Genomic DNA, 13,740 nt, shown 5'->3' on the forward strand with positions numbered 1-13,740 from the left:
CAAAATTGTGCTGTCGTGCGTATTGTACTGTGGAAAACAAATCATCATTTTATCAATTAAATGTGTAACAGATGAGGCCAGACTAGTGTAAGAAGAGAAGACTTAGAACACACAATGCCAGCTCTGCCTTAATGTGACCTCTAATCTCAGTGTTGTGAAAATCTCGGCCCAGGGGAAGAGAACATTTATTGGCACCTGACATACAGATACTGTATAACTTAGAGGAGGTGCCATATTGTGGCTGGCAGGGAGCACTGCTGCAAGACCACCAGTTAAGTTTACAAGCTGAGAAGTACATGTTGATGTCCACTCTGATAGAAACAGCCTGGACCTTGTATTTTCTCACTGCTGCACTCCTTGGAACCTCTCCAACACCCCTTTTCCTCACTGATCACAACCTTATTAGTTTCAAGCTCTCCCTGTCTTAAACTCCCTATCCCTCCAACCAGCAGTTACCCATAGAAACTTTTGCAACTTTAGCCCTTCTCTTCTCTATTCTGCTATGGACTACCTATACAAAAAAATCTCACCCCTGTCCTGTCCTGACCTAACTGTACCACTTCTGTCTACAACTGTCATTCTCCCTGGACACACTTGCATACTCATAACATACAGATTAGGCTGCTTTCACACTGAGGAGTTTTTCAAGCATTTGTGCATTAAAAAAAAGCTCAAGAAAACTGCTTCCCTGTGTATGTGAATGTATATCTATGTATATTTTTACACTGAGGCATTGTGCTTGCGATGCGGTGTAAAAACTCCTGCTTGCAGCACCTCTGGGGCATGTTTGGGGAGTTAGAAAAAAAACCCAAAATGCCTCTTCCCATTCAAATCAATGGAAAACGCCTGGAAAATGCCTCTGAGAAGCATTTTTGGAGCAGTTTTTAAGTCACGTATCCTTTAAAAACTCTCAGAACGCGCGGTAAAAATGCCTATGCGTTTTTGCTGTCTTTGAGGCGGATCAGTGTGAAAGTAGCCTTAAGCTCTGACAGCTACAACCCTGGCAAGCAGGTGACGCTAGAAGTCTCAAAAGATATATTCATGCTCAATAAGAAGTGTGGCGTAAAACTAAATCCTTGCAAGTATTCACAGATTCTATATCTGCTCTAATAAAATATAATTATTTCCTCTGTATTGCGCTTCCAAACAGACCTACCACATCTCCCTCATCATTGCAAAGAGCAGCCCCGATCCAACTCCTCTTGTTCCCCCCCCCCGCGATTCTGTATAATACTTCCTACACAATACAAAACAATGTCATTGCCCTCTCAAAAGCCTGCCCATATACTGCATATAAGTAAAAGGATTCTTGGGAGATGTGGTTCTGGGGGGTGGGGGTGTGCCTATGTCAATAAGAAATTGCATGGGACACCCTGTTGCTGCTTCCTCCCAGCAGCTGTCTTTAGAATAATTTTACAAGCCTGGTGATGACGTTAAAGGGAGTATTAAAAGCTATTTCTTGCTACCAGGAAAGGGTAAAAGGAAAAAAATATTGCAAGAACATGATCTAGAGCAGTGGTCTCCAAACTGTGGCCCTTTGCTAGTCTTTATCTGGCCCTTGGGGTACTATTCCTAACACTGACTCCAAAAGTGGGGCATAATTCCCCCAACTGACACCAGCAATGGTACACTATTCTTCCCACTAATATCAATGATGTCATCCACTAACATCAATGATGTGCCAATATTCCTTCCAGTGATAGCAATGATAGGACACTATTCCTCCTCCTACTGATCACAGGAACTATCCAACTGAACACCACACCTGAGACCTTGTTTACTCTCACTGATGTTGGCCCTGAGACTTTTTCTATCTCCACTGGCCACAATCTGGCCCCCCTAAAGTCTGAAGGACAGTAAACTGGCCCTTTGTTTGGAAGTTTTAGAGACCCCTGATCTAGAAGGTGAGAGCAAGGTTTAGTAGTAAATCTGGGTCATACTAAAAATCAGATTTAAAGTTATGTAGCCAGTTCAGACAGCTATACAATGTTTCATGGAGTTTTCTTTACCATTACTTACCTCTGGGCTTAGAACTGCTGTGCTGTCGCTTGGGACATCTTCCTCATATCCCTTGTTCTGGAAGCTTTCTATTTCATGTCCCGTACTGCCCTCACTGGGGCACTTGTTATATGAGTATCTGGGACTATTGCTACCGTGTGACAGTTCACATTTACTGTCCCCGAGTTCAGAGGGCGTACAGGAGAGGCGAGGAGATCCACTGTCATCTTGGTAAGGCGGAGGCTGCAGTTCATCTAGTGGAGGTGTCCTCCTCATTCTTTGGATACTGTTAGCTGTAAACAACCAAATCCATTAGTGTTCTATAATCATCAAAGATCCAAGTCTCTTTACCGAGTTAAATGACTCGAAACTAAAACTGCATATTTACTGCAAGCTTCTGCTGACATGTTGAACAAGAAGACATTGTCTTGTAATATACATCAAAAAATTCACACGAACATAAGACATCAGAGGAATTCTGTATATCCATAGAAACCAAGAAGGCTGTCACTCAAATCATACAGATCTACAGGGAAGACCTTCACAACAAGAAGGAGAATTGGACAGGCTGTTAATAGAGAACGTCACTTAGAAAGCAATTAACAGTGACAGTCATTACTGGATACTTCAATCTACCAGATGTGGACTGACGTGTCTCAGGGGCAGGTTTATCTGTGGAGTGGAGACATCAATTCATAGAGCAGAGAATTAAAAATGTAGTCAAGATCATTTGCAAGAAGTAATGCTATACTCATGGGGACAAAGCATGAGGGGCAGCTGTGGGTGAAAATCTGGGTTGTTGTGATCAAAAATTATCATAGCATTGTGCAGCAGAACTTTTACAGAGCAATTAAATATTAGGCATAGAGTCTGCCTAAAGTGTCATTAACCCAATATAACAAACTACGCATGGATCTTTACTAAAGGAGAAGAAAAGCCAAAGTTCGTTTGGCCCTGATTCTCCTGGGGATCACAGGCGGACACTTAAACAGGCCATAGATGGAGCGAATTTCTTTCCTGCAATCATTCCCCCATCAACACAGACAGTGTTGACAGGGGAAACCCTCCCGCCGAGCTATTGTGTTTTCCCGGAAGGGGGGGATGGGGTGGAAGCTGCCCCTGCTAGGAGAACACAGTGATTATTGCTAGCAGCTAAAATGGCTGCTAGAGATAATCGCATGTAAAATCCACAGGCTGGTTGTACCCAGGTTGATTGATCGATCAACTAGGGTACATTCACCCTGTCCACACATGGTTCAAATCTCGGCCTGTTCCTGTTGAACCGGTTGAGATTTGAACATCTATAGCCGGTCTTAGTTCTCCACTACTGTGTGTTCACCTGAAGTCACTTAGCAGCTCCAGACTCTAGGATCCACCCAGATGTCTAGATCTGGGCTGATCCGGTCCCCTGCACAGCCCAGATCTCCAGTGAATGCTGGAGGGGCAGAACACTGACAGTCAGCAGCTCTCTGCTCACTGAAGACCAAGAACTGAGCAATCAGTAGTCTTTGATTACTCAGTTCTTGGTCTCAGAGGTGGTGGGGAACAGATGCAACATTGAATTGATGCTGCATCCACCTAGGTAAAAATGTATGTTTGTTTTTCAATTCCAAACTTCTCTTTTAAATACACAACAGTCTAATAAAGCATATGCAGCACACATGAAAATAAGTTGTTCAAATATGATTTTGTCTCTCTTATACCCCAGGTCATGTGACATCTGTTACTTACTCTCCACTGTGGGGAGCAAGCAAGAATCTGCATAGCTAACTGGCTAGCAGGGAAGAAGCCCCATCAATCGTCTCCGCTAGAGCCACCTGAGAGCAGACACAAAGATCACATGGGGCAGAGAGGATGGGACTGGGAGGACAGGTCATCTAATGTTCTGCAGCCACCCCTCCAGTGACGAAAGAATCACATGAAGACGCCTTCAGTGGAAAAACAGGAAGTGAATGGCTTCCTCTCAGTAAACTTGCAGAGCACACGCACTGAGAGTGGCAAGGCAGCACCCACAGGAACAGGTATTGGGTTGCCATGAACAGTAAGGAAGCCAACATAAATGGCAGGATCAACCAGGTATTTACTAATATGGACACCTTCGATGTCAGAAAACTCCTATAATCAAATACAGAACAGACTTTTAAAAAGATATACACACAGAATTTTTTTTTTTACTTTAATGACACTTTAAGTATAAGGTCTGGATTGTGTTGTGGTTAGTGCAACCCTTGGTACTGCACCGTGTACTCGCATTCATTCTGAATGGCACCCCCAAGGCACTAAAGCAATGCACTTGCATTGCCACACACAGCAGCACCAGGCTGTGTGTTAATAAATGACATAGTACAGATCCCTTTAACAATTATGGATTAGATTGATAAAATTTATAATTTCATGCAAAGCTCATAATAATTTATAATGGAAATATTTTAGTTCATCAAGGGGCCCTATAAATAAGAACTCCATGTCACTCTAAAGTTAGTCAGCGCTGAGGAAGCTACTCAGATGAGAAAAGTTTCTTTAACATTGCAAAACAAGTTCAGATGATTGTGACTAACTACTACTAGCTAAACCATGGCCTAGGTCAGTGGTCGGCAAGCCGCGGCTCTTTACACACTTCAATGCGGCTCTTCTGTGTGCCGGGCGCCCGCTCCCCTCCCTCCTCTCGGGCGGCCGCCCCAAAAGTCAGGACTCTGCAGCTAGCCCAGCAATGGGCAAACTACGGCCCGGCGGACCTCTTAATCCGGCCCGCGGAGCGTGGCAAACATTGGCTGTCAGGATGTAGGCGGGGCAGCGTGACGAACTCCTCTCCTCTCACAGTCCGCCCTGAAGACCGGAACGGCGCGGGAACACGGCGAGAGGAATGCGCGGAGCAAAGGTAAGTGAATTGACACAATATGGGGAATGAATTACTATAGGGGGGATGAATTACTATATGGGGGATGAATTACTATGGGGGATGAATTACTATGGGGGATGAATTACTATATGGGGGATGAATTACTATGGGGGATGAATTACTATATGGGGGATGAATTACTATGGGGGATGAATTACTATGGGGGATGAATTACTATATGGGGGATTAATTACTATATGGGGGATGAATTACTATATGGGGGATGAATTACTATGGGGGATGAATTACTATATGGGGGATGAATTACTATATGGGGGATGAATTACTATATGGGGGATTAATTACTATGGGGGATGAATTACTATATGGGGGATGAATTACTATGGGGGATGAATTACTATATGGGGGATTAATTACTATGGGGGATGAATTACTATATGGGGGATGAATTACTATGGGGGATGAATTACTATATGGGGGATGAATTACTATGGGGGATGAATTACTATGGGGGATGAATTACTATATGGGGGATGAATTACTATATGGGGGATGAATTACTATGGGGGATGAATTACTATATGGGGGATGAATTACTATGGGGGATGAATTACTATATGGGGGATGAATTACTATATGGGGGATGTATTTTCAGTTTTAAAAATGTGTCTCTCAAAATAAATTTCAATCGTGGTTTTGGCGAGATTTGGCTCAGTTGAAAAAAAAAGGTTGCCCACCACTGGCCTAGGTAAAAGCTTGTGTACATGGGTGCTGCTGCAAATGTTGGCTTTTGCACTGAATGCAGTGGTGCTCAAACACAAGTGTGTGAATGCAAATCACGGCCAAATACTGCATTTGATCTGCTTAGCCTTTAATAAAAAGTCACCTTTACTCACTGGGCACCCAGATAGGAATAAAGCCCTAAAAAAGTAATGGTCTTTGCCTCTCACCACCCAAAAATTAAACTCATTTGGTTGAAGTTGTTTACATGGCTAATATAAGATCAAAATGTGTGATAAAAAAATATGATCTTCCAAGTGCACTGTTTGGGTTCAACAAGTTTGAATGGCAAAGGAAAACCAAGAAAAGATGATGAGCTTTTTAAAAAAAACCCACGGAATTGAAGAGCCCAATCACAATTTAAATTGCCAAAGGAGGGGAATGACAAGATGAAAGCAGGTGGTATCATGTTAAGCGCAATGCGAGTAATGAGATTTGCAAAATCCAGAAGAGAAGAGATAACACTAGCTTTCTATGTAATTGAAAGGAATATTCTACAGTGAATACAGAACGGTAAGGGACTACATACCTGCTTCCAGATATGGGGCACAGAATGACAATAGCAAAATTAAAGGGCAGCAAGCTTCAAATATACGTATCTGTAAATCAACACCAATACAATCCGGTTATCTATGTTCCCCAAGCTGCATCTGTACCTATACATAAACAGGGTGGTGTCATGATATAAAAGGCATAGTTCAGTCATGCCAATTGTGCATTTTGGATAAACCAGTCACCAGCCAAGGCAGGCCAAATGGAGCATACGGTGAAAAAAATAAATGCATAATCAGAGATTACTGTGAAAACTGAATGTCAAACATGCAGTACATTCAGAGATGTTCAAAGCTAAAGCTTAACTCCAGCCTCACCTTCAGTCCTGCACATCTTTACAGGCTCCTCTGCTGTACTGAAGTTGCTTACTCTGATTTCAATGCACACTGTGAGCTTCTCACAATTTGCATTAGAAGCTGCGTCAAGTCAGATAGAGCCTGGCTCATTTCTTGGGCATCCAGCATCACCCAGCCCTTTCCTTCCCAATCTGACTGTCCCTGGCCCTCTCTTTCCATTCATTTTTTCTGCCAGCCCCTCCAACCAGCCATGATCTTGCTTGTGTTGCACTCACACATACACTGTAGATGTGAAGACTGAATAAGAAATTAGCAATCAAAGACTTGTAAATACATATTAGTTATTCATAAAGACATTATAAATTGCTACGGTTAACCACTTCAAGTCACTTTTTCCCCCCTTCCAGGCCAATTTTCAGCTTTCAGCGCTGTCACACTTTGAATGACAATTGTGCAGTCATGCAACACTGTACCCATATGAAATTTTTTGCATTTTTTTGAGACAGATAAAAAGTTATTTTGGTGGTATTTATTCACAACTGGGATTTTTATTTTTTTTTGCTATAAAAATGAAAATGTCCAAAAATTTTGAAAAAAAGTGTTTTTCTTATAAAATTTTGCAAATAAATTGATTGACCCATAAAGGCTGTAAAAGCAATCATTTCTCCTTCTCTCTGGCTGCATTCCTGCAGCCACTGAAAAATACTGTGAGAGCTGTGATTGATCAGTTTGTCACATGGTACAAGGCTGTTGTGAATAGCCTTGTAGCATGTGACCTCTGTGATCATTCACAGATTTCACACATAGTAAGCAATGATGTCAGAAATTACATCTTGCTTACTACTATTCATGTGATCACTGATTGGCCAATCAGTGATCACATGATTGGGACCTCACACAGAAGTCCCGTACAGCTATTGGTGCTCCCAGGGAGTGCGCACAAGCAGGGAAGCGGGGAGGACGTTTATAAACGGCCACCCACCCCTGCATTGCTCCCGTCCGGCCGTTTATATACATGGGCCGGACAGGAAGTGGTTAAAGGAGAAGTGTGGGAAATAAAAAAAATAAACATCTATACTTAGCTATATGGCTGAAGTATCGGTCTGATGGTGCAGCTGTCTCCCACCAGTTCTAAGACCATATTCTCGGTCTTCAATGAGCAAAGAATAGTAACTGTCAGTCACCGCTCTCTGCTCTACCCAATTAGTGCATACTGCAGCGATGGGTGGGTAGGGATGGGCGGGCAGGGAGGGAGCAGCTGACTCAGGCTCTTAGCGGTGTGCTGAGAGGCTGAGTCAGCTGCCAGTCTAGGCATCTGGGTGGATTTTGACCTTTAAGTCGGGATCCTTCCAGTGCCTGGGACTGGCTCTGTGATGTCAGCTGACAGCAAGAAGAAGTAAGTGCATTCTTGTGACCCAGAAGAGAAGTATGGCCAAAAAATATTTTGTCATATTCTCTTTTAGGAGAAATGTGTAGATAAATACTGTAGATTCAAAATGTGTAAGCATTTTATGAAATCTGCTCAATTATTCTCATACCTATATAATTTTAATGTATCCATGCATAACCTTTATCATTTTATAATGTTGATATGGATTAATAATATATGTTTACAAGTTCCTTTTCTATTTTGCTGTGGGAGGCGCATAGCGTAGCCTCCCTAGCGCTCTGATTATGTCCATATTTCTGTGCTTAAAGCGGTAATTTTTTTTGCATGGAAATATGTATTTTTTTTATTGTAGGCCTGTCATTTTTAGGAATAACTCACTGAAATCTGCCCGAACAAGAGTCTAGTAAACATCCCGGGTATGTTAAAATCTGAAAAACGAAATCATAAATTATAATTTAATAAATAATCATAAAAAATAATATAATAATAATACATTTAATTAAATAATGTAATCAAACCAAAAACACAGAAATTTGAAATATAGCGCCAAGTTCGCACATCACTGATCAAAGTCGCAAAATCGTGTTTAGCGTCTGATGACGAATTTCCCCACGAATCATTATCACTCAATTCTGCAAGTGGTTCTAATTTACTATCGCTGTTCTCTAGCCGGTTTAAAGCCGCTTTTGACCTAAAGGGACGCTTTTTGGACGCCATGGACGTTTCTCAGTTTCCAGGCAGAAAGAACAGTAAAAATGCAGGCAGGGCGCCGGACAAAGCACTCGGGACAAAATGTATGTGAAATGGTTTGATACAGTAATGTTTTACTATGTGATTTTAGTGTATTTAGTGAATGTCACTTTTACAACTTTCAAATTTCCCGCCAGTTCCATCCCTGTACGTCCCGACGTCACAGGGAACGGAACCCAGAAGACAGATGCCGGCATCCGCTGGAGGAAATTGCAGGGGACACTGCAGGAGAGACATCGCAGGAGCACAGGACAAGGTAAGTGCAGAAGGGATCCCGGAGCATCGCTGCAAGGTATTCGGGGTTACCGCTTGTGGTGCTGAAACTTTACCCCGAGCTACACTCGGGAATACCGCCAGGGAGGTTAAACACCACAAACAGTACATATGTTCTGAAAGCAGAGACCCCGGAGAAGAAAATGTTGGTAGTTGCTAATTTTTGTGTCACATGATATTATGTTGTTTACGCATCATGCTGTTTATTAACCGCTTGCCGCCCTGCCACTGTGTTTATACGTGTGCAGGGCGGCAGTGGAGCGCAAAACCACGTTTAAAAACGGGTTCCGCGCTCCCGACACTTTCGCGGGCAGGGGGCGCGCGCGCGCGCGCCGACCCGCGGGTGATCCGATTCGATCCAGGAGGGATCAATCATTAGATTTCAGCCAGTGATTTCTGGCTGAAATCGGATGATCGGTCCCTGTCCTATCCTGTCCTGTGTTGATATTTACACAGGGCAGGATATGATGTCATTCTTCTCTGCCTGGACACATTCCGTTCCAGACAGAGAAGAAGAGACATTTAAACGTGAGTAAAACACTACACTAACAGTTAGAACACACTCTAGGACACATTTAACCCCCTGATTGCCCCCCCCCAGTTAACCCTTCACTGCCCTGTCACCAGTGTACCTGATCAGTGAAGTGATTTTTATTGATCACTGTATCAGTGTCGCTGGCGACTTCCAATAGTGCTAGCGCCCCTCCCAGATAGCGCCAGTTTGCCCCCCAGTACACCAATAAAGCCATTTAACCCCTTAATTTCCCCCCCACCCCCCAGTTAACCCCTTAACTGCCCTGTCACCAGTGTCACTGATCAGTGAAGCGATTTTTACTGATCACTGTATCAGTGTCGCTGGCGACTTCCGATAGTGTTAGCGCCCCTCCCAGATAGCGCCAGATTGCCCACTAATACACCAGTAGTCCCGTCTAACCCCTTGATCGCCCCCCCCCCCCCTGAGTTGACCCCTTCACTGCCCTCTCACCAGTGTCACTGATCAGTGAACCAATTTTTACTGATCACTGTATCAGTGTCGCTGGCGACTTCCGTTAGTGTTAGCGCCCCTCCCAGATAGCGCCAGATTGCCCGCTAATACACCAGTAGTCCCGTCTAACCCCTTGATCGCCCCCCCCCCCTCCCCGAGTTGACCCCTTCACTGCCCTGTCACCAGTGTCACTGATCAGTGAACCAATTTTTACTGATCACTGTATCAGTGTCGCTGGCGACTTCCGTTAGTGTTAGCGCCCCTCCCAGATAGCGCCAGATTGCCCGCTAATACACCAGTGATCCCGTCTAACCCCTTGATCGCCCCCCCCCTCCCCCCTGAGTTGACTCCTTCACTGCCCTGTCACCAGTGTCACTGCTCAGTGAACCAATTTTTACTGATCACTGTATCAGTGTCGCTAGCGACTTCCAATAGTGTTAGCGCCCCTCCCAGATAGCACCAGTTTGCCCGCTAGTACACAGATAATCACATTTGACCCCTTGATTGCCAGGAACACGCTTACTTGCACGCTAAACCTTCATTGCTAGTATAGTGTCTGATTGGATCAATATCTTTGATCAGATCAGCGCTATACCAGCATTCACATTACTTTAGTATCCCCAAAAACGCAGTGTTAGCGGGATCAGCCCCAACACCTGCCAGCACCTGCGTTTAGCCCCTACGCCCCCCCCTTCTCCCCCGGCAAGTGCAGTGTCAGTAGATAACTGTCACTTGATACATATTACACACAAAACCGCAGTGTTCACAGAATCAGGCCTGATATCTGTTAGCACTTGTCGGTAAATTTTTTGTAGCGGTTCAAGCAGTCCCTGACAGCCAGGCGCTCTTTTTCCCGTGAGTCGCACTAGGTACCTGTAAATTTAGTGGCCAAAATGTCTAAGCAAAGGTACACTAGTGAAGAGGCCTATAGGATTCTGAGCATGTCAAGTGAGAGCGAAGGGGAAGACTCACTGGCAGAATCAGGCTCAGAATACGAACCTATAGACAGCAGCGGCACCCTGACAGCTAGCTCAGGCGACGAGGAAGTGGTCCCTGCTAAGGTCAGGCGTACCCGATCCCATTCACAGGTTGCTGAGGTGGTACAAATGCATGATGACTCTCATATGCAGCAGAGTGCCAGTACTAGTGCCGCAGTATCTTTTGGTGAACTGGCGAGCACCAGCGGCCTAGTACGTCCTGGTCGTAGGCATACCAGCACTGCAGTATCACTTGGTGACGTGGCGAGTCCCATAAGTGCAGTACAAGCTGGTGCGGTGGCGAGCACAAGTAGTGTCCCGCGGCCACCAAGAATTCGCAGACAGGCCCGTAGAGCCCCTAGTGTCCTTCCGGATGTGCTTGCAAATCCCGATTGGCAGCCCACAAATTCTGCAGCACCCGTACTTCCCCCATTCACTGCCCAACCCGGAATTCAGGTGGAAACAGCAAATTTAAATACTCCCCTTAATTTTTTTGAGCTGTTTTTCACAGAAGATCTTTATGCATTGATTGTGGATCAAAGCAATTTATATGCACGCCAATTTATCGCCGCCAACCCAAATTCAAACCTTGCCAGACCATTCGCATGGAAACCCATTACGGTTTCCGAATTTAAAGTTTTTTTGGGCCTAACCCTCAACATGGGCATTAATGATAAAAATCAATTGCGGTTGTATTGGTCCACCGACCCTCTTGTTCACATGCCCGTGTTCTCTGCTGCCATGGCCAGGCATAGATATGAGAGTATAATGCGTTTTATGCACTTCTACGACAACTCACTCAGTCGTCCTCGGGGTGACCCTGAATTTGACCGGCTCCACAAAATTCGGCCCCTCGTAAATCACTTTAACCAAAAATTTGCAGATGTGTATACTCCCCAGAAAAACATCTGCATCGATGAGTCCCTCATTCAATATTCTGGCCGCCTTGTAATCAAACAATATCTCCCCAGCAAGCGTGCCAGATATGGGATCAAGATGTATAAGACCTGTGAGAGGGCAACAGGCTATACATGTAAGTTTCGGATTTACGAGGGAAAAGATAGTTACTTGGAGCCCCCCGGATGCCCAGACTACATGGGGAGCAGTGGCAAGATAGTTTGGGACTTGGCGTCATCCTATTTCCACATGGGGTACCACTTATACGTGGACAATTTTTATTCAAGCGTGCCACTATTTAGACATTTGTTCAATTTGGGAATTTGCACATGTGGCACTGTGCGATCTAATCGCCGAGGCTTCCCCCAACGGCTTGTAAATACCCGTCTTAAAAAGGGGGAAAAAGCCTGCTTGAGAAATGAAGAATTGCTCGCAGTGAAGTGGAAGGACAAACGGGATGTTTACCTCCTGTCTTCCATTCATGCAGATACGACCGTCCAAATTACCACGGCAACTGGTGTTGTTGAGAAGCCCCTCTGTGTCCACGATTATAACCTTAACATGGGAGGGGTGGACTTCAATGACCAGATGATGCAGCCGTATTTAGTTTCCCGAAAATCCAAACGCTGGTACATAAAAGTGTCAGTTTATTTATTTCAATTGGCTCTATATAATGCTTTTGTTCTCTATAAAGCAACTGGACATAGTGGATCATACCTAAATTTCCAGTTAGAGAACATCAGGGCCCTTTTGTATCCAGAAGGTGCTGTGCCCCAAATCCCTCTCCCAGATGCAGTTAGCCGTCTGCATGAGAGACATTTTCTCGATACCATTCCTGGTACCCCAACCCAAAGAAGACCCCAAAAAAGATGTCGTGTCTGCAGCAAACGTGGAATTAGGCGTGACAGCCGCTATTGTTGTCCCTCCTGTCCTGGCCAACCTGGCCTCTGCATCAAGCCCTGCTTCCGCCTCTACCATACACTAGTGAACTATTAGTATAGGGTACAGCACGGCACAGATCAGGGCACATTTACACAGGGTCTCAAAAGATGTTCGGTAGTCAGGAAACTGGCTATCGCATTTGGAGAGACCCTACCAGCTGTTTAAATGTTTGAAGTTTGGAAAAAAAAGTTAAAAAAAATAAAAAAAATAAATAAAAGTACAAATACCCCCCAAAAAAATAAAAAAATGTAAAAACCAAAAATAGTTATAGTTTTTTTTGTTGTTGTCATTTTTGTGATTGTTCGACTTTCACTGGTTTATTGTTGTTTTATTGTTAACCATTTCTGTTTGCAGGAATGCTTTCAGCTGCAGCGCTGACCTGTTTATTCTGACAGCAACAGGAACTTGCTCTCAGAATAGACATAAGTCAGGGTGAGCAGCGCTGTTGGATGAGATTTTTCATCCGCAGTTATAAAAAACAGAATATATGCCAAAGCATGGGGGCCTGGGGTGGCCTGTGGGTGGATGGCCCCTATGCTTCGGCATATATATTTTATATTTGTTGGCACATTTCATGTGTGCCCACCATTAGAAGTGGGTGGATTGAGGGAGGTTTCTAATGGTGGGCATACCACCACACACTTTTCCTTATAAAGTTGTTTTATTGAGTTTATGTTTTATTGTTAACCATTGTTGATTTTTTTGCAGGAACGTCAAACTGCAGCACTGACCTGTTTATTCTGACAGCAACAGGGTCTTGCTTTCAGAATAGACATAAGTAGGTGTGTGCAGTGCTGTCGGATGAGATTTTTCATCCGCAGTTAAAAAAAAGAGAATATATGCCAAAGCATGGGGGCCTGGGGTGGCCACTGGGTGGATGGCCCCTATGCTTCGGCAGATATATTTTATATTTGTTGGCACATTTCATATGTGCCCACCATTAGAAGTGGGTGGATTGAGGGAGGTTTCTAATGGTGGGCATACCACCACACACTTTTCATTATAAAGTTGTTGAGTTTATGTTTTATTGTTAACCCTTG

At 44.2% G+C, this 13,740-nt stretch overlaps 1 protein-coding gene across 1 annotated transcript in view; it reads right to left on the reverse strand.

Moving 5' to 3' along the window:
* LOC149461777 (synaptotagmin-14-like) overlaps positions 1–13,740 on the reverse strand; it is a 320,275-nt gene that overhangs the window by 86,092 nt on the left and 220,443 nt on the right. The window contains exon 5 of the mRNA XM_089677813.1: positions 2,020–2,291. Within this exon, the coding sequence (XP_089533939.1) occupies positions 2,020–2,291 (272 nt within the window). The remainder of the gene's footprint in view (positions 1–2,019; positions 2,292–13,740) is intronic.

Source organism: Staurois parvus, unplaced genomic scaffold (assembly GCF_062004578.1).
Source record: "Staurois parvus isolate SC_StPar_1 unplaced genomic scaffold, SC_StPar_1.0 ptg000192l, whole genome shotgun sequence".
NCBI classification, from domain to species: domain Eukaryota; kingdom Metazoa; phylum Chordata; class Amphibia; order Anura; family Ranidae; genus Staurois; species Staurois parvus.